At 52.6% G+C, this 19,746-nt stretch overlaps 1 protein-coding gene across 2 annotated transcripts in view; it reads right to left on the minus strand.

Moving 5' to 3' along the window:
* Nucleotides 1–19,746, minus strand: part of ADCK1 (aarF domain containing kinase 1) — a 96,975-nt gene that overhangs the window by 59,324 nt on the left and 17,905 nt on the right. Inside the window, exon 3 of one of the 2 annotated variants that reach the window (XM_008063326.2) lies at nt 6,541–6,744. The exons of the other annotated variant lie outside the window; for it this stretch is intronic. Within the exon in view, the coding sequence (XP_008061517.1) occupies nt 6,541–6,744 (204 nt within the window). The remainder of the gene's footprint in view (nt 1–6,540; nt 6,745–19,746) is intronic. 2 annotated transcript variants of the gene reach the window in all.

Genomic DNA, 19,746 nt, shown 5'->3' on the forward strand with positions numbered 1-19,746 from the left:
GGCTGGGCCATGAGGCCCAGAAACTGGGTCAAATATTATTCTGGGTGTTTCTGTGAGGGTGTTTCTGGATGGGTTTACAGTTAGATAAGTGGACTTTGAGTAAAGCAGATTGCTCGGCATAATGTGGGTGGGCCTTGTGCAATCAGGTGAGGGCCTGAAGAGAACACCTAAGGACCTCCCCTGAGCAAGAAGACAGCCTTGGGGCTTGAACTGCATCACGGCTCTTCTGGGGGCTCCGGCCCGCTGGGTCACTCTGAAGACTTTGGACTTTCCAGGTCCATAATCACATCAGTCAGCCAGTTACTTAAAATCAACCTCTCTCTCTACACACACACACACACACACACACACACACACACACACACACACACACACACACTATTCATATCCAGTTGGTTCTGTTTCTCCAGAGAACCCTGACTAACACAGGAGTGAAACCCAGCCCACCTCTAGCAGAGCTGCCACAGCCTCGGGGAAGGGACGCCCAAGAGGATTCCTTTTCGCACTTCCTAGCAAGTTCTCCGCGTGATGCAGCAGTGCCGGGTGCCCCTCACCCAGGCCAGGGTTCTCCCGCCTCATGTCCCGCTTCTGCCTTAGCTCACGCTGCTTCTGCACCTGCAAAGCCTTCTCTTCTCCACCACCTCGCGGGGTCATCAGCTGATATTCGCGGGGAAAGAGCTGCTTTACCTCTTGCTTAAACCTTGAGCGAAACAAGACAAAAAAGCTGCCCTTCCCCTGTACCCGTGGGTACACACAAAACAACTGGGCGTGTGCTCCCCTGATGCACAAGGGCGTGCGCCTTCTCTCCTGCATTCTCACAGGAACGCCAGTCAGATGGCGTGTCAAGGATGCAGGGCACATGCGACACATATCGCCCGCTATGGTTCTGTAGGAAGCTATACGATAAGGTCCCCTGGGAGGGGAGGTCAAGGGGGTAAGAGAACGATGAAGACACAAGCCAACTGGGCACCCACGCAAGGGCTGCCCGAGCAGGGGTGTTTCTGTTCTCACTTCCTTCGGTTTCCCAGAGAATTTCAAAGGTGGAAAAAACGTTGTCCAACACAGCTAGATTCCAGGACAACAAACAAAACTGGATTATTTCTTGAAGTATGTTATAACGGACTTGTCTGTATGTGTTGGGCGGTACAGGGCAGGTATAGATGTGTGTGTGTGTGTGTGTGTGTGTGTGTGTGTGTGTGTGTGTGTGTGTGTGTATGTGTGTCCGTGACCAAAGGCCATGGCACCAGTGCAGCTGACAACTCTGCAGGTCATCTCTTAGCTCCCACTGATGCAGTTTGGGGTTGTCCCTTCCAAATCTCATGCTGGAACATGGTTCCCAGTGTTGGAGGGGGGCCCAGAGAGAGGTGTCTGGGTCGTGGCAGTGGATCCCTTGGGAATGGCTTGGTGCCGTTCTCGAGGTGATACGTGAACTCTCACTCTATCAGTTCACTCCAGAGGCCGGCCCCTCCACATCTCTCTTTCGCTTCCGCTCTTGCCATGTGACACGCCTGCTTCCCCTTTACCTGCCACACGACTGTAAGCTTCCCGAGGCCTTGCCAGAAGCAGATGCCAGTGCCACCCAGAACTGAGAGCCAAATAAACCTCTTTTCTTCATGAATGTCCCAGCCTCAGATGTCTCTTTATAGCAACACAAAACAGGTTAATACACCCACCATAACATTATCCCAAGTTCTCCATTCACTTCAAACCTCCCTACCCATATCTGCCTCCACTCTGAAAAGATGACCTCAGCCAGGTGCGATGGCTCATGCCTATAATCCCAGCACTTGAGGAGGCCAAGGTGAGAAGATTGCCTGAGCCTAGCAGTTTGAAACCAGCCTGGGCAACATGGCGAGTATCATCTCTACAATAAATCAAAAAATTAGCTGGGCCTGGTGGTACACACCTGTAGTCCCAGCTACTTGGTAAGCTGAGGTGGAAGGACTGCCTGAGCCCAGGAGGTCGAGGCTGCAGTGAGCCATGATCATGCCACTGCACTCCAGCCTGGGCAAGAGTGAGACCCTGACTCAAAAAAAAAGAAAAAGAAAAAGATGACCTCATCTCTCCCACATCACTAAGAAACCAAACCAGTAGGCGAGTTCTTTCAGCAGCCCCTCCCCACCTCCACCCCGCTTCTCGCACCTCAGTCCTTCACCCTTCCCTTGCCAGGCCCCTCTCTAGGACCCCCACCCCCTCAGGCTCATATTCTGAGAACACTCCAGGCCCTGGCAATGGGTCTCAACTGCATCGTCAGCGCTACTGTTCGCCAACCTCAGCACCACCTTCTAGTCAACAAGACTTTACCACTCATCTTTTGGGCTTTGAGCTTCCCTGTCCCTGCTCTTTGGCTGGGCCTGTCCCAGTAAGCAGTCGTTCCCTCCCACAAGCTCCAGCCCCTCCAGACCCGCCCACCTCTGAGGGCCTGGGTCAGACACCACCCGCTTCCAAAAGCCTCGTCCACCCTAACGCAGCCTCTCGCCCTTCAGCAAGCTCCTCGGCACTCAGGTGGCTGGCTGTTACTCCATCACGGGTGCCTCTCATGACCCGAGACCGCTGGGGCTGGCTCCTGGCTATACCCACAGTGTCCACACTGTGTCTTTTTCACCAAATACAAGCTGCTGCTTAGACAAGCAAGAGAAAGAATAAAGGAAGGAAGCAAAGGGTGTTGAACCACAGGCTGTCAGTGCCTGCCTGGAGCCTCCAAGAGCTCTGACCCAGATGCCGGGGGTGTGAGGATGGGCTTGTGCTGGGTGTGGGAAACCACGCCAGGTCCCCCAACACGAAGCCAAGGGCTCCTGAGGCCAGAGCAGTCAACAGCCTCATGACTCAGGCCTCTGTCTGCCCTGTTCAGGGTGTAGAGGTGTCAGTCAGGCTCCTTCCACCACATGGACCATGCCCAAGAGAAGAAAGGACCTGACGTCCACCTGGTCAGGGCCACCTCTGCAGGGAAAGGCCAGTTCCTCACACCCCTCCCTGACGTGCAAGCTCAGGCGCCATCTGCTGGCCAAGGTTAGCACTGCCACTGGAACCACAGCCCCAAGGACAGGGGACCCAAGGCTGAGACCATCCCCAACCCAGTCCAGGCCCCAGTGGCTCTTGGGGCAGCAGAAATAATCCCACCGCCTGGAGGATGGGCTCCTGATTGCCTCCTGAAAGCTGTTTTTCAGAACATAAGCCTAGCCTCCAAATAAAGGGGGGAAAGTACATTTCTTTCTGGTAACACTAGCTGAGAAACTTCCAAGACACACACACACCTGCTTCCTTTTTTCTTTTTCAGTCTCTGTCACCTAGGCTGGAATGCAGTAGCACACTCACAGCCACCCCAGTATCCAGCTGCTGGGCTCAGGCGATCCTTTGCCTCAGCCTTCCAAGTGGCTGGAACTACAGGCGTGCACTACCACACCCAGGTAATTTTTTATTTATTGTAGAGATGTCTCGCTGAATTTATTGTGAAGATGTTGCCCGCGCTGGTCTCGGACCCGCAGGCTCAGGCCTTCCAAAGTGCTGGGATTACAGGTAGAGCCACCAAGCCTAAGCCAACCCCGTGCTGGGACAGCGCACGGCCCTCCCTGCCACACTGATGACCAGCTGCTGTCCAGGGAGTCTGACTGATCTGGAACTGAATGTGAGTGGGGTCTAGGGTACTACACCCTCAGTCTCATCCCCCATCCCCTCCAGGGACACCCACAGGGCCAGCACCTCCTGCCTGGGACAGGAAGAGGCCTGAGGACACTGGTGACTCTCTAGGCTGCTGCGGATGGGAAGCGTTCTCAGGGGCATCGGAAGCAACCACTTGAGCTGGAGCACCCATCTGAGTCCTCACCATCCCGCCCACCCAAGGCCTCGTCACCCCGCCCCCTCTGCAGCTGAGACTGCGCCATCTTAGAGCCAGGAGCCTCCAGTCCACTCAAGGAAGACCCTGAGAAGACAGCGATGTGACAGACCACCCTTCAGCACACTCCTGAAACCAGGATGACACAGAACTCTCCACAGAAGGCCCTGGTGGGTGTGACGCCCAGGAGGATCAGGCCCCCTCAAACAGCATCCTCGGGCGAGACTTCTCCCCAGAAGTGTCCCGGGAGGGGCAGGAGGAGGAGGGACGTGTCAAGTGAGTGACTTTCTCCGCCCTGACACCCCCCACTCGCACCTACCCGGCTTCCCACATGGCCCCGCTCCCCTCCCTCCACCCACACACAGGGAGAGTCTGTCACCGGGAAACAAGTGCTATCTTCCCAGAAGGGAGGAGAAGGCAGGGGGAGCGAGGACCTGGGTCGTTGCCTGTAGGGCGCTGGCAAGAACCCAGAGCTTTCCAAAGGTGCTCTGCCACACCCACCCCCACCACCCCTCCCCCGCCCCCGAGCCATGACCTTAACCTGAGCCTCCCTTTCCCAGGGGGCTGGAGAGGCACTCCAGGGCAGGAGGCACATGCCCACCATGGTGGAGGCTGGAGAAGAGACCTGAGGCTGCAGGCGACATCCCTGGGCCCAGCAGCCTTCGGCCAGCTGGGTGGGCCACCGGGACCGCTAGCACCCCAAAATTCCCATCTCGCTCCACCCTGGCTTGAAGGTAGCCACCGTCCTGCCCCTGCCCCACCGCCTCCACTGCTCTCCAGACTGGCTGGCCTCCAAGGGTTAACCTCCTGCTGCCGCCCCCTCCCTTGTACCCACCCCAGGGGAGACGCCACACGCCAGCAGTGATGCGTGTCACACGGTTATTACAGTGATTTATTTAGTTTTAATTTGGGGGTGAATCTCATGCTTTTGGAAGCCGGAGGCCAGCCGTCTTGGCAAGAGGCGAAGCCAGGCGTGGGCCAGCACCATGTCAATCTGGCCGCTCTGCCTGGGGTCCCTCCTCCCAACCCTGCTCCTCTTGGCTGGCGGCCTGCTCCCTGACTCCAGCCCAGGTCGGGTTTAACTCCCACCCAGAGTCTCTCCCTTTGGAGGAGATGCCCCGAGCGGCAGAGGAGTCACAGGCCAGGCGTTTCCAGCCTCACCTCCAGGCGACCTGCGCCCCTCCCAGCCAGGCTATCACTGAGGAGTGAGCCATCTATGATGGATGCTGGGCACCTGGGACCAGCTCCACATTAAGGACCAACGGACCGGGCCAACTCCACGCAGATCAGGAAAAATGGGACCAACTAGTCTTTGTCCACCCCTGCTCTCAGCCCTGCCCCACGTGGCACGAGGACGCGGTGCCTGGTTCATCGTTGTCTCCTTAACAAGCCCTGGACCCTGCTGCAGATGCAGAGCAAAGGACCATTGTGGTCTTCATCCTCCAAGACTTCACGACGCACAGAGGAGCCCCTAGACACAACTGGCCAGCCACATGGTGCCCAAGTACAGGGAACAAAGATCTTCAGCGCCCAAAGGAGGGACAGGAGAGGACTGGCCCACAGAGACGCACAGAAGACTTTCTAGAAGAACTGGGTCTGGACGGGAAACCCAGCACTCAGCACCCAGCACCCTCCCTGGCATTTGCGGGGCAGATGGACAGATGGACGAATGACTTGGAGCACTGGACAGAGAACAGAGTACGGACATTCCAGGCAGACGGCAGACCTTGGACACAGGCACCGAGGAGCAAGAGGGCACAGTGAGCCTGGGACAAGCAGCACATGGGATCAGAACACAGGCAAGTAACAACAGGAAGAGCAACCAAGGCTGATATCGTTGACTACTTGTTCCACATCAGGTACTATGCTAAGTAGTTGCTACTCACTACCCTTCTAATCCTCACAGCAACCTAATGATTATCTCATTTTACAGAAGAGGAAGGTAAGCTATCCAGAGGCTCAATCATTTGTGCAATATCCAAGCTCCTGGCTCCAAAGCCCAAACTCCAGCAACAAAGCCACTACCCCCCACAAAGCTACAGTGGTGGGTTGAAACCAGATGGGTGGGACCTTGAAAGGCCTGCTCCCTGGGCGTGGTGGCTCACGTCTATAATCCCAGAACTTTGGGTGGCTGAGGCAGGAGTATCACTTGAGGCCAGGAGTTTGAGACCAGCATGGGAAATATAGCAAGACCTCGTCTCTACAGAAATTTTTAAAAATTAGCCAGGTATGTTGGCATGTGCCTGTAGTCTCAGCTACTTAGGAAGCTGAGATGGGAGGATCCCTTGAACCCAGGAGTTCGAGGCTGCAGTGAGCTACATTCATGCCACAGCACTCCAGCCTGGGTGACAGAGTGAGACCCTATCTCAAAAAAAAAGGAAGCTTTGCTAAGGCTTTAAACCTTCAATAAAGCATTAAACCCTCCGTAAGTAATAGATATTTTTAGGGTGAGCCTATAATATGAATCATATAGGCTGCAGGTCAAAAACAGTCAAGTATGGCCCATTTCATATGGTTCAACTAATATTTTTTACTGAAGGCCACTGAGGTTCCTTCTAGCCTCCTTGATTCCAGCACTGGCAGTCACTGTGACATTTGGTTCTGTGCCACCACGGGCTCCCTAGCACCCCAGGCCCCACGGCAAGAACTCTGTCAGGACCTCTTCCAAAGCCCAGGTACGCCCAGGTACACCCAGGCGGCAGCGGTACCTCCTTGCCCAGGTCCTCACGGATGACCTGGCGGACCTCTTGCATGCTGCTCTGTGGGGCCTGGCTGTGCAGCACCTTCAGCGTGCTGGTGTACTCCTCGGGCAGCAAGTAGTCCAGGGCCCCCAGGTGCTGGCCCACCTTGATGAAGGTGCCCCGGTTGGCACAGCAGAGCTCACAGAGACGCTGGGCAGAGCGAAGGTGCACCTGCAGGGAGACGGGCAGGGCCCAAGAGTGTGAATGCAGGTGCTCCTGGACCGGGGTCCTCTCTCCCGCCCCCTCTGCTTGAAAACCTCCACTCATGCTCTGGCATGCAAGATGGATGTGCACACACACACACACACACACACGTATGTGCAAGCACACACACCATCTCCCTTCGCCTGCTCCCTCGGTGCCCTCCTTCAGTCTCCTGCAGACTCATCTGGTGGCCAGTCTTCACACATGGCTGGGTGCTTCTGACCACCTCCTCTCCACCAAAACTTACCTGGTCTGTGTCCTACTCCCTAGAAATTTGTGTTCAAGACTTTTAACCAAGTCTAATGACTCATTCAAGGTCCACTGTATTAACATATTCACCAGCCACTGTTCAGACATACTAATGATACTTTATGATGGCTCTCTACAACTTATAAAACATGGTCGAAAGCCTTATAGCCCTTAATTTTTGGCCAGGCATGGTAGCTTATGTCTGTAATCCCATCACTTTGGGAGGCCAAGGCGGGAGGATCACTTGAGGCCAGGAGTTTGAGACCAGCCTGGGCAACACAGCGAGATCTTGTCTCTACAAAAAATTTTAAAAACTGACCAGTCATGGTGGGGTGTGCCTGTAGTAAGTCCTAGCTACTTGGGAGGCTGAGGCAGGAGGATCACTTGAGCACAGCAAGTCAAGGCTACAGTGAGCAGTGATCACACCACTGCACTCCAGCCAGGGCAACAGAGCAAGATTCTGTCCCTAAATAAATAAATGTTCATAGCAGCTCAGGGAGGCAGGTGTTAGTATCTTTAAAGAGGAGAAACTAGTTGTTTTGTTTATAAAGAAATAGCTAAGATTCAACCTGAGGCCCAGGGATTTAGGGGAAAAAAAGACAAAGAAATAGCTAATAAATGTCAAAGGAAAGTCTAGAAAGCTCTGCAGACTAAGGCTCTTTCAGTGCAGTGATCTTCAGCAGTGGTATCCTGTCAACCAGAGGAATTGTGGTCCTGGGGGGTGTGAGGCCCGTGGAGCAGCAGTGGGCAGGTTGTCCAGGACAGAGCAGGCTTCACTGGCTTCCCAACACCCACCTATCCTTCCAGACCTGCAGGTGGTCCCATCTGCCTCCCAGGCTGGGCTCCCACAGTCACCGCCCTGGCACAGCTGGGGGTCTTGGCAGTAGGAGGCCCCTTCCTTTCAGGAGCTACAGCCTTGAGGCAGGATGGGACCATGGGCCTCTACAGAAGGCAAGGATTCCTGTTGGGACTCCTGTCAGCCCCCAACAAAGTCAATGAAAAGAGAGTGAAGCACAATGCTGGACTTACACTCCAAGTGCCACAAAGGAAGCCAGCGTCATTAACACAGAGCAAGGGTGATGAAACATGTGAGGACTTGGTTGACAACAAAGACTGAAGAAGTGCTCAAAGACCCTATATAATCAGTTGCCAAGTGAACCCCACAGGAAAACACTACTTTAGAAATTAAGAAGAGATTTTTTTAGCTTTCACATATAAGAGAGAATGTGCAATACTAGGCGGAGAGAGTGAAAAAACAGAGAACAGAGATGGGGAAGGGGCCTGGAAGTGTGAAGAGAAGTGGCTTAAGAGTACAAACATGCAATAAAGTAGAAGGAATTAATTCAGTGTTTGATAGCAGAGTAAGGTGACTACACTTTTAAAAATGGCACCAGGCACAGTATCTCATGCCTGTAATCCCAGCATTTTGGGAGGCTGAGGCAGGAGGATTGCTTGAGCCCAGGAGTTTGAGATCAGTCTAGGCAGTATAGTGAGACCTCATCTCTACAAAAATCAAAAAATTAGCCAGGCATGGTGGCACACGTCTGTAATCCCAGAGACTAGGGTGGCTGAAGTGGAAGGATTGCCTGAGCTACAGGAGGTCGAGGCTGTGGAGAGCCGTGATCATGCCACTGCACTCCAGCCTGAGTGACAGAATGAGACTCTGACTCAAAACAAAAATGGCTAGCCGGGCTCGGTGGCTCAGCCTGTAATCCCACGCCTTTGGGAGGCTGAGGTGAGTGGATTGCCTGAGCCCACGGGTTCGAGATCTGCCTGGGTAGCGAGACCTCATCTCTACAATAAGTAAAAAAATTAGCCGGGCACGGTAGCAAATGGCTGTAATTCCGGCTACTTGGAAGGCTGAGGCGGAAGAATCGCCGGAGCCCAGCAGGTCGAGGCTGCGGTGGCCAGAAGCGGCCACTGCACTCCAGTCTGGGCGACAGAGTGAGACTCCAACTGAAAAAAAAAAAAAATGGCTTGTACTTGGGTGATGGATACCCTGAATACCCCAACTTGATCACTACTTATTACATACATAAAAATAATTTCTCACATACCCCCAAAATTTGCACGAATTTTAAAAAAGAAGAGACTGCTGCAGCCCTGAACACCACCCTCTCCCCCGGCAGCCAAGGGGCCCATCAGTCTGCCCCCCACCATAGCAGGGCAGACGCCCCAAGCTCCAGGCACTAGTAGCTGTCCTGAGGTCCTCAAGGGCCCATCCACTTCTGGCTCAGCTGGACATCTCTACCTCCCACTCCACCTATTCTCAGGGATCTCTATGTTCACGACTCCACCTTGCTGGGCAGTCCGCCAAGGTAATGTGGATACCCGGTCCAGGCTGAGCCAATGGGAACTTTTTTCTCCTGGGAGGAGGGTACAGCAAGAAGGAAACTAATTCTGAGAGAGAGAATCCTGAGATGAGTCAAAGGGTCAAGGGAGGTGGGATTCTCTTAGGAACTCAAAACTGGGGACTCAGCTGGCTAGTGTCGGATGATGGAAGGTCACGCAGAGTGGAGTAGAGTCCGTGCCAGGGCCAAGAAGCGACGAGTGAGAAGTAAGGCAGACGTGGCCAAGCATGGAGCCAGGTGTTTCCCTGCAGTGAGTACTAGGGCTCAGGACGTCACGCACCAGCAACTTTTTGCAGCTCACGCAACTGACCTCCACCTCTAACCCAGCAGGAGAAAACACACAGCCGACAGCAGACTAAGCAGCAACCAGCTATTCACAATAGCGGAAACATGGAACCAACCCTGCTGCCCACCAAAAGGGGGCAGGATAAAGAAAATGTGGTACATGTACATGATGGAGTATTATGCAGCCATAAAGAACACAATCATGTCCTTTGCAGCAACACAGATGCAGCTGGAGACCATCACACTAAGTGAACTATCACACAAACAGAAAAGTGAATACTGTATGTCCTCACTCACAGGCTGGCTCGCTGGTCACACAAGCACAAGGGTGGGAACAAGAGATGCTGAATTCTGCTAGGGGAGGGAGAGACGAGGGAGAAGGAGCACACAACCCACACTGGGTATCAGGTCCACTATCAGAGGGAGAGAGGGCCCACCAGATGCCCAAACTACACCTGCATGCAACTTACTTATGAAGTAAATCCTCACATGTGCCCCACAACTCTAAATTAAGTTGAACTAAATTTTAAAAAGAGGCAGCCCAAAAGGTATCCAGGAGGCATGAGTCCTAGGCACTGGTGTGGGCAGAGCATAGACCCCTCCCGCAAACCCCTCCCACAAGGGCTGCCCTGGCCCCCAGCGGTCCACCCACTCAAATGCCACCTCAGAGCTGTGCCAGGGACCAGCTAGGCAGCTGTCACCATCACCTCCAAAAGGAAGCAGAGGACGGGAGGGAGAGATGAGGACACACCCCACTTGCTCCTCCCCTTCAGTAGAGATATCCACCACAGATTCCCTGGGGAGTTACTATGGGCCTGGTCCTGTGCCCTTGACTATCTGGGGCGACCCCACAGAGCCACTCATGTAACAGACTGACCCATGGCAGCAAAGGGGCACAGGACTAGGTATTGGGGGAACTCAGAGGTGAAAGAAACAAGAGGGCTAGAACTGGAGGAGAAAGCTGATTCACAGGAGGGGGAATGAGGGTGTGCTGGCTATGAATATATGGCCTGTCCATGCCAAAAACAATTTTTTTTTGAGTCTCCCAGGCTGGAGTACAGTGGCGTGATCATAGTTCACTGCAGCCTTGACCTCCCAGGCTCAGGCAATCCTCCTGCTTCAACCTCCTCAGCAGCTGAGACTACAGGCATAAGCCACCATGCCTGGCTACTTTTTTATTTCTTTTTTGTAGAGATGAGGTCTTGCTATGTTACCCAGGCTGGTCTCAAACTCCTGGGTTCAAACCATCTTCCAGTTCCAGCCTCCCAAAGTGCTGGGATTATAGGCGTGCAACACTGTGCCCAGCAAAATCCACTCTTCTTTGCCCTGCTTTGCAATGCCGGTGCCGGGCCCTGTGTTCTCTCTCCTTATGGGTAGCTGGGCATCAAGCTTTGTTCATGGGGGGCTCCGCAGGGACACTGTGAGGCCACAGCAGAAGCCGAGGGTCTCTCTTGCTGATCCCAGGGCACCATTTCCAGAGAGGACAGCCAGGAGATCAGTGGCTGGTCATGCCCTCTTCAGAAGTCCCACAGGCCAACTGTGCCCACGCCCTCAAATGTCTCCACCACCCAGCAGTCCCCTCCCTCCAGCAGGTGTTCTGACCACCCACAGGCCGTCCCTCCAGAAAGACTCTGGCCTCACCCTCATGAGTGTCTCAGACCCCAGCAGGCTGCTCCCATGAGCCAGCTCTGGCTCCGCCCTCCCGGTCTCCCAGCCACCAGCCTGCCCAGGGCTGCCCCACCCGTGCCATAAGCCCCGACCCTCAGTCTCGCCGGTGGGGGGGGGTCCCTGCCAAGTCCTTCATTCCATCCTTGTTCCCTGTTCCTCGACCCTAGAAGAAACAGCTGCTTTATGCATCTGCTGCTTCTGTACCTTAGAACCTTTTCTTGCTCCTTTGAGGAATTAACCACCTTCTACCAGTTAATAATTCTATTAAATTTTCCCTGTTCAAATTGTTTGTGTGACTGGACCCTAGCTGGTATGCAGGGTTAAACCCCTGAAATTACATTTGAATATTGTAAGATGAAAAAGGAAGATATTTGAGACCAAGAGAACCATGTAGCAAAGGTACACATGCATGTGCCATGTGTGAGTGTGTGTGTGTGTGTGTTGCCATGTGTGGGTATGTTGTATGTTGCTCTGTGTGTTGCTCTGTGTGAATGCACATGTATATTACTCTGTGTGTGTCTTAAGGCCAGTAGACCAGCCCACCACTCCGTGTAGACTGGATTCACATCTGCATTTGTCTCTGCTGCTGGTAGCCCTCAGAAGGCACCAGGCTCACCCGCTGGGGAGCAGCGCCAGGGCTCTCATGCGCCTCCCCCTGGTGGGTGTCCCTTGACACAAAGTGATGCTCACTTTCAGGACGCTGTCGGGCAATGCAGGGAGTCTCTCTGGTCACACAAGCACAGGAAGGCCCATCCACCCTGAATCAGGGTTACCTGGCACACTGGCTCTTGGGGACAGTGGCCACGCATGTCCCTTGCGTTTTCTGCATACCTCAGGGCAAGTCATGCACATGCCACAAATGTAGACTGATGATGACTGTGGGTCACAAGCTCACAAAACCACCATGCACGAAACTGAGTCAGCACCTGCTACAAATGGCACCCAAGTTTCTTCTGGAAACCCAAAGTCACCTTTAACCAGATTCTCACCTCTCTCCCTCCCTCTTCCTCCCTCTCCCCCTCCCCCCTCCCTCCCTCTCTCCCTCTCTCCCTTTCTCTCTCTCTCTGTGAGAGTCATTGACACTCAAGACAAAATGAAAATATTTTCTTAAGGCCAAAAGACACACATGCTGAAGAAGAGAGCAGGTGCCCTGAGCTCCAGGGTCCCTCAGCTCCAGTCCCTGTGCTGTCACTGTCCTTCAGGATCCAACTTCCAGAAAGTGATGGACTAGGTGCAGCACATACACACTTCACCCAGGACCACCAAGGCCATACCTACCGGCAGCAGGGAAGACACACAGGAACCTCATGGTCCTCCTGCCAGGGTGCTTCTCTGCATAGAGTGCACCCCACGAGAAAGCAAAGCTTCCAGCATCTCCTGCCCTCTGCATCCCCAGGACTCTAATCTTTCAGACCAACCACACACGTCTTTGAGCACGGTGACTGACGTGTGGGTAAATGAGTGAGTTCTTAACAGCAGTGTCCAGGAGAGTGTTCCACAGCAACGGAAATGTTCTGTACCTGCTTTGTGCAATACGGGGGCCGCCAGTCACATGGTAGCAAATGGCTACTGAGCACTTGAAGCATGGCTAGTGAGACTAAGGCACTGAATTTCCAGTTAAATCATTAAATTTCAAAGAAGCTACACATGTGGACAGTGTCCACAATATTGGGTAATTCCAGTTTATAAGTCAGCAGCAACTATAATAAAAATATAATCATTTATTTGGTGCCCTGTTCAAAGTACTACTCCCGGCCTATGGCAAACACAAATATCGAGGGTGGCAGTGGTTACTAGTTGCAAACCCCCCCCCATATCTCTGCAAGATAGTCCTTATTATAGATCTTTAAAGATGAAGAAATCGGCCAGGCGCAGTGGCTCATGCCTGATATCCCAGCATTTGGGGAGGCTGAGGTGGGAGGGTTGCTTTAGCCCAAGAGGTCAAGACTAGCCCAGGCAACGCAGCGAGACCTCGTCTCTACAAAAAATAAAAAAGCTGGGTGTGGTGGTGTGCACCTGTAGTTCCAGCTACTGGAGAGGTTGAGGCAGAACAATCATCTAAGCCCAGAGGTCGAGGCTGCGGTGAGCCACGATCATGCCACTGCACTCCAGTCTGGGCAACAGAGTGATACCCTAACTCAAAAATAAAAATAATAAAGATGAAGAAATAGGCCAGGCACAGTGGCTCGTCCTCAGCAACACAGCAAAACCTTGACTCTACACAAGGCATGGTGGCATACATCTACAGTCCTAGCTACTTGGGAGACTAAGATGGAAGGATCACCTGAGTCCAGGAAGTCAAGACTGCGGTAAGCCATGATTGTGCCACTGCACTCCAGCCTAGGCAACAGAGTGAGACACCAACTAAAAAAAAAAAGGTGAAGAAATTATCTCATAGAGGTTCAGCGACATTCCCAAAGCCCCACAAGCAGTAAACGGTGACAACATGGTGTGTTCAAACCTTGATCTTCAGATGCCAGCCCCGTATATTGGGCAGCGGTAACTGAACTTCTCTCTGTCCAAGGTATTGTAGGGTGATGTGAGGAAGTACAACCATGGTCTCCATGTGCAAAGTGCTTTCAGTGTAGACCAAGAGGCCAACGTACACCCATGAGACCAAAATTACCACTCACAGGCAGGAGAAGTGGCCGCCCAACACTCCCACTTGTGACCTGTGCCAAAGCAGTCACCAGGCTGATGGCCAGGCTGACTGTGGAAGCAGAGTCAATTGTATACAGTTTAATAAGCCAATGCAAGCTCTATCTGGTCTTAAAGCAAGGAGGGGTCATACAGCATCATGGTTAATAGCACTGACTTTGGAATCAGAAGACCTGGGTTCAAGTCCTGGTTTGCTACTTACTTGTGATATAACCTTGAACAAGTTAATTAACTTTGAAACCTCAGTTTCCTCATCAGTAAAAAAGAGATAATTATACTGGTCACTGTGATGATTAAATAAAGTAATACATAAAAAGGAGTTTACCATACAACCAGGGGAAAAGGCAGTGAAAGGGAAAAAAATCATGTTGGTACAGTGACTCACATCTGTAATCCCAGCACTTTGGGAGGCCAAAGTGAGACGACTGCTGGAGACCAGAATCTTGAACCAGCCTGGTCAACAGAGTGAGACCCTGTCTCTACAGAAAATATTTTAAAAATTAGCTGGACACGGCAGTACACACCTGTAGTCCGAGCTATTTGGGAGGCTGAGGCAGAAGGATAGCCTGAGCCCAGGAGTTTTGAACTGAAGTGAGCTAGGATTGTACCATTCTAGCCTGGGCAACAAAGAGAGACCCTGCCTCAAAACAAAAAACAAAAAAACACTCCAGGCCTATCCACGCTACATATAGTACTTGGTTCAGTCAATCCCGTCTAGACCACAGTCTAATAGAAACAATAGCTAATTTCATACTCTGCCATCTAAAGTGCTAAGCTCGTAAGTGTGTAAGAAACACAAACAGCTAGAGGATGATTCTAAACATACAGACTTGAGGTTTTCTTTCCTAAAGCCACCCCCAACACCTTCTGCTACTACTTTGGACCCCAGGCCCACCTTCTTCGCCGGCAGCTGGCTCCCCTGGCTGTGGGGCATGTCACTGCAGCCAAACTCACTGCAGAACCCCCACAGCCCCTGGCACCCCTGTCGAGTGTGGCAGGAACAGCTGGCACCTTCTCCCTCCCTACCCCTGCTCTGCCTCCACTCCCAGTTCGATGACTTGCCTCATGATCATCTCATTACCAATAACCTTACTGAAATGAGTTTTAATCTGCCTCAAATTAATTAAAAGCATTGTCATTAGTCAGCTTGGTTTGGGGCTTGGGAGGGGGGCAGTGAATAGCTAATAAGATCAACTCAGTGTTGATGAGTTATTGATTGGGCTGGACAGAGCCAAGGCTCAAGGAAGGCAACTCTTTACTCAAGTGTAAACCTCCATGAGCAGGGCCCCAGTTCCCAAACTTAGCAGGAAGGGGTCAATGCCAGATTTGGGGGTTGTTTTGAGTTGGTGTCTCCCTCTGTCACCTAGGCTGGAGTGGCCACTGCAGTCTTGACCTGCTGGGCTCAGGCAATCCTTCCACCTCAGTCTTCCAAGTAGCTGGAACTACAGGCATGAGCCACCATGCCTGGCTCACTTTTTGATTTATTGTAGAGACGAGGTCTTGCCAAGTTGCCCAGGATGGTCTCGAACCCCCAGGCGCAGGCAATACTCTCACCTCCGCCTCCAAAGTGCTGGGATTATAGGTATGAGCCACCACACCCGGCTGTTTTCTTATTATTGACTTATAGAAGTTCTTCATAAATTCTATATGCAAGTACTTTAACAGATTACGATTTATAAATATTTTCTCCCAGTCTGTGTCTGGGCTCTCTGTGACTGCTCCCGTAAGCCACCAAATGATGCTGAGATTAGGAACAAATTCATGATGACACTTTTCCAGACAGGGGTCTGGAAAACACGAGTCGCACAAACTGAGATTGGAAACTGTTGAGAGGAGGAGGCGAGGTAGGCCCAGGTGGCACAAGGTCTCTGGCTACAGCAAGCAGACCATGCCAGAGGACTGTGCAGCTCAACGAGGCAGGTCCGGGAAGGGCAGTACCCTGGCCACCATAGGAAACGGGGGAACAGTCTTCAATGACAACCTTTCAAAGGTCCCCACTGCCCTGGCATGAAGTGGAAATTCCTACCAGGTCCGGCACGATGCAGCCCACTGTCCCGTGGCCTTACCTCTCACCCTCCCCGATTCTCTACCCTCCAGCCACAATGGTAGGTCCCCTCCTGCTCACGCCCTGCCCCTGGGCCTTGGCACAGCATCTCCATAACCTCCCCATTCCTCTCTCCTCACCTGTTCAAAATCCTCTAAGCCTACACCCAGGTCTGCCTCTCTCCCCTCTTCCTAGTACTGACCTGGCCCATTCTCTCTCCTCACCTCTCCCCTCTCCAAACAATGCTCCTGGCTCCCACAAGCCCAGAACAAACAGTAGAGCCAGGAGTTCCATCCCCAGCATGACTCAAAATCCTCCTTTGTCTGAGCTTCCCTTGGAGGAGGCCATACTCCTGCCCAAGCTGCAGCTCTGTGGCTGGGATCAGCAGCTCTGCTCTGGGACCAGAAGAGGAAAAGTAGGGATGCCGCCCGGACAAAGCCAGGTTGCAAAGAGACCAGATGGTGACCCCGGGTAAGAGGCCGAGTGCATAGAGCTTTCCAATATTAGGGACAATGAGAGGACTGTCCCCCACAGTGAAGACCTCCTTCCAATAAGCTCCCACTTCTTTCTCAGCAGGGGACAGATGGGTAGACCCCAACAAGGCCTCTGTTTGGGGATCTGGAGTAGGGGCATCCCCCACAAGTAGGCAGGACATGGAATCAGGGATGCCTCAGTCAACAAGAGTCACCTGCCCATCACAAGGCACCCAGAGAGGACCCCCCTGCCCCGCCCACTGCTTTGGAGAATACAGGGGCAGATCCATCACCCTGCAGGAGCCAGCTCAAAACCCTGTCATTCCAGGCCAGCCTTCCAGGACCATCATGGATGTCCTCTGGTTCTCAAGGCCTCCCTGGGTCCCTGCAGGGTCACCCAAAGGGAACCGTGACCCAGAGCCCTTCACGGCTGTACTAAGACAGGGAGAGGACCACAGCACACCTTTGGAGGTCTAGGCTCTGACGGGGCCCTGTCTCTAAGCCCACAGGAAGGCAGGTGTGAGGGGAGGTGGCTGGCACCAGCCAGGTACTGATGCCCATTCTAGAAGACATATGGGCTTAGGGGAGCAGGGATGGCTGGGGAGAGGCCATAGTGATGTTCCGGTCAGAGGAGCCACCAGGCAAAACGGCACCAGAGCCCCTTGGCAGCTGGTCCTTGGGAAACCACAGCCGGGTCTCCAGGCCTGCATCACATGCCCCAGACCAAAACAACCTTCCACGGAGTGTGGGTTGTGACAGCAAAAGCTGCCCCCGAGCTGCGGGCATTCACAGATCCAGCAACATTCATGCTTCGTTATTAGGACAGTAGGACTTTTCATCACCAAATTCCAGGAGTATGGCAAACCCAAAAGATTCCAGAGCATTCTATATAGAAGAAAGAAAAGCAGATGTCTCCAGTGGGCAGCTCCAAGAGATACTCTGGGGGAGAGTGTCGGGGCGGGGGGCATATGGAAAGGTTTTGTGTCTGTGTCCAGCAAGGGTCTAGAAGGACAATGCCATAAGCCGGGCTCGGTGGCTCAGTCTATAAACCCGCGCCTTTGGGAGGCTGAGGTGAGTGGATTGCCTGAGCCCGCGGGTTCGAGACCCGCCTGGGCAGCGAGACCTCATCTCTACAATAAATCAAAAAATCAGCCAGGCATGGTAGCGCATGCCTGTAATTCCGGCTACTTGGAAGGCTGAGGCAGAAGGATCGCCGGAGCCCAGCAGGTCGAGGCTGCGGTGGCCGGGAGCGGCCACTGCACTCCAGTCTGGGCGACAGAGTGAGACTCCAACTCAAAAAAAAGAAATGTAACATGGATTAAGTATTTACTAGGCCCTAGTCTGAACACTTTATACATGTATCATTTAATTTAATTCCAAAACCACCCTAAATGGTAGGCACAATTATAATACCCTAGGTGCGATCATAGCTCACTGTAGCCTCAACCTCTTGGGCTCAAGCAATTCTCATACCTCAGCCTCCCAAGTAGTTGGGACTACAGGAGCACACCACCATGCCCAGCTAATTTTTTAAAAAATTTTTGTAGAGATGGGGTCTAGCTATATTGCCCAGGCTGGCTTTGAACTCCTGGCCTCAACAACCCTGCCACCCAGGACTCTCAAAATGCTGGAATTACAGGCGTGAACCACCGTGCCCAGTTTTATCCCCTATTTTAAAGATGAAAATGGCTCAGAAAGGCGACATCTTTTGACCAAAGGCACACAGCTAAGTAGTATCAGTGCTGGGATCTGAACCCAGGCAGTCTGACTCCCAGACCATTATGAAACACTGCTTGGAATACCTGTACACTTCAGCAGAAAAAGTTCTGAACCAGGACTCAAGAGACCTGGATTCTGGGCCAATTGTGCCAGTTACTGCCCCTACTCATGCAATCCTGAACAAATCGTCTCAGCTTCCTGGACCTCCACTGGCTCATCTGTGACTTGAGAGTTTGAGCAGAATCAGGAGCAGCACATGTATGCACATGTGCCTTTTCTCTGTTACTATGCCATGGCACACAGCAGACATCACTAATCAACGGCTGCACGTGCTGACTGAGCCCCTTGAAGGCTCGCTCACTCTCCATCCTGCACGCAACCACCACTTATCAGCTGGAGTCGCAACTGAAACACCTTTGCCTTCCCAGGGCTAGATTTTTCTGAGCACACTCTGACTCTAAAAACCTACAACTCTGTTACTAGGCCTCTAAAGACAAACTTTTAATTCTAGCCCCAGCTCCAAGCAGACTGCCGTCTCTCCACCTCAGTCTTCCCCCTACCAAATGGACATTATGACACTCGGTGGGGTCAACTCCCCTTTCCCTCCTGCCCCATGAACGCACTCCAGGCCATCCCCCAACAGAGTTCCACAGACTGAGTCCACTCCTAGGGTGGTCCTGCTAGGGCCTCTCCAGGCTGCTTCTCAAGGGGGCCCAACAGAAGGGAGCGCTAAGGCCAAGTCACCGGCATGACAGGATGAAGGGGCACAGGCTCCTTTGCATTAAGCACTGTTTTTCCAGAAGGTTCCAGTCACAATGAAAATATTTCCTAGAGGCAATAACACAGGAAATTGCTATCAGTCATTGACACCTGGACTGGAGTTTCTTTGTTCCCTCCCTCTCCAGTCAAGCAGCTAACCTAGAGCAGAGTTTTATGGACTGGGACAGGTTCCAAATCTAGGTTCTGTTTCAGAGAAACCCACCCTAAAGGGAAGGGGGCAGAAAGGGACATTTGGAGAGGACAGTCACTAGTGGCTAAAAAAGCTGGATGAATAAAACATGCTCCACAGTTGCCAAGGATACTTGCATTTTAATAAGGAACAGAGTTTCAGGCCAAAGGAATTACTCTCTAATGGTGGAATTACAAGCATCAACCATGATTTAGGAAGGTATTAAGCAGAGAAAGTTGTTCCAACATCCCTGAAATCCCAACAAGTGAGTGGCTGTGACTGTGCAAGCCCTCAACAAACAGCAAATGAGCTGCAAATTTAAGAGATTAATAATATTATTACTGGCAACTTGTGATTCCGCCTGCCAGTGAGCACGGCTGCCACCACGCAGACAGACCCAGATGCCCACAGGAGCCCAGGACACGCACTCTTCGGTCTGGAAATCATCCATTTGGGAACCAGTTGCCAGAAAAGCTGAAGAGAACCCTTCCTCCATCTGCCCCTTAATCACACACACTGAGAAGATACATAATTAATTTGTTCTCAACAGTTGTTCTGTGACTGGAAGAACGA

The sequence above is a fragment of the Carlito syrichta genome, unplaced genomic scaffold, assembly GCF_000164805.1.
Source record: "Carlito syrichta isolate Samal-C Ts95f unplaced genomic scaffold, Tarsius_syrichta-2.0.1 Scaffold306749, whole genome shotgun sequence".
In the NCBI taxonomy this organism is placed as follows: Eukaryota; Metazoa; Chordata; class Mammalia; order Primates; family Tarsiidae; genus Carlito; species Carlito syrichta.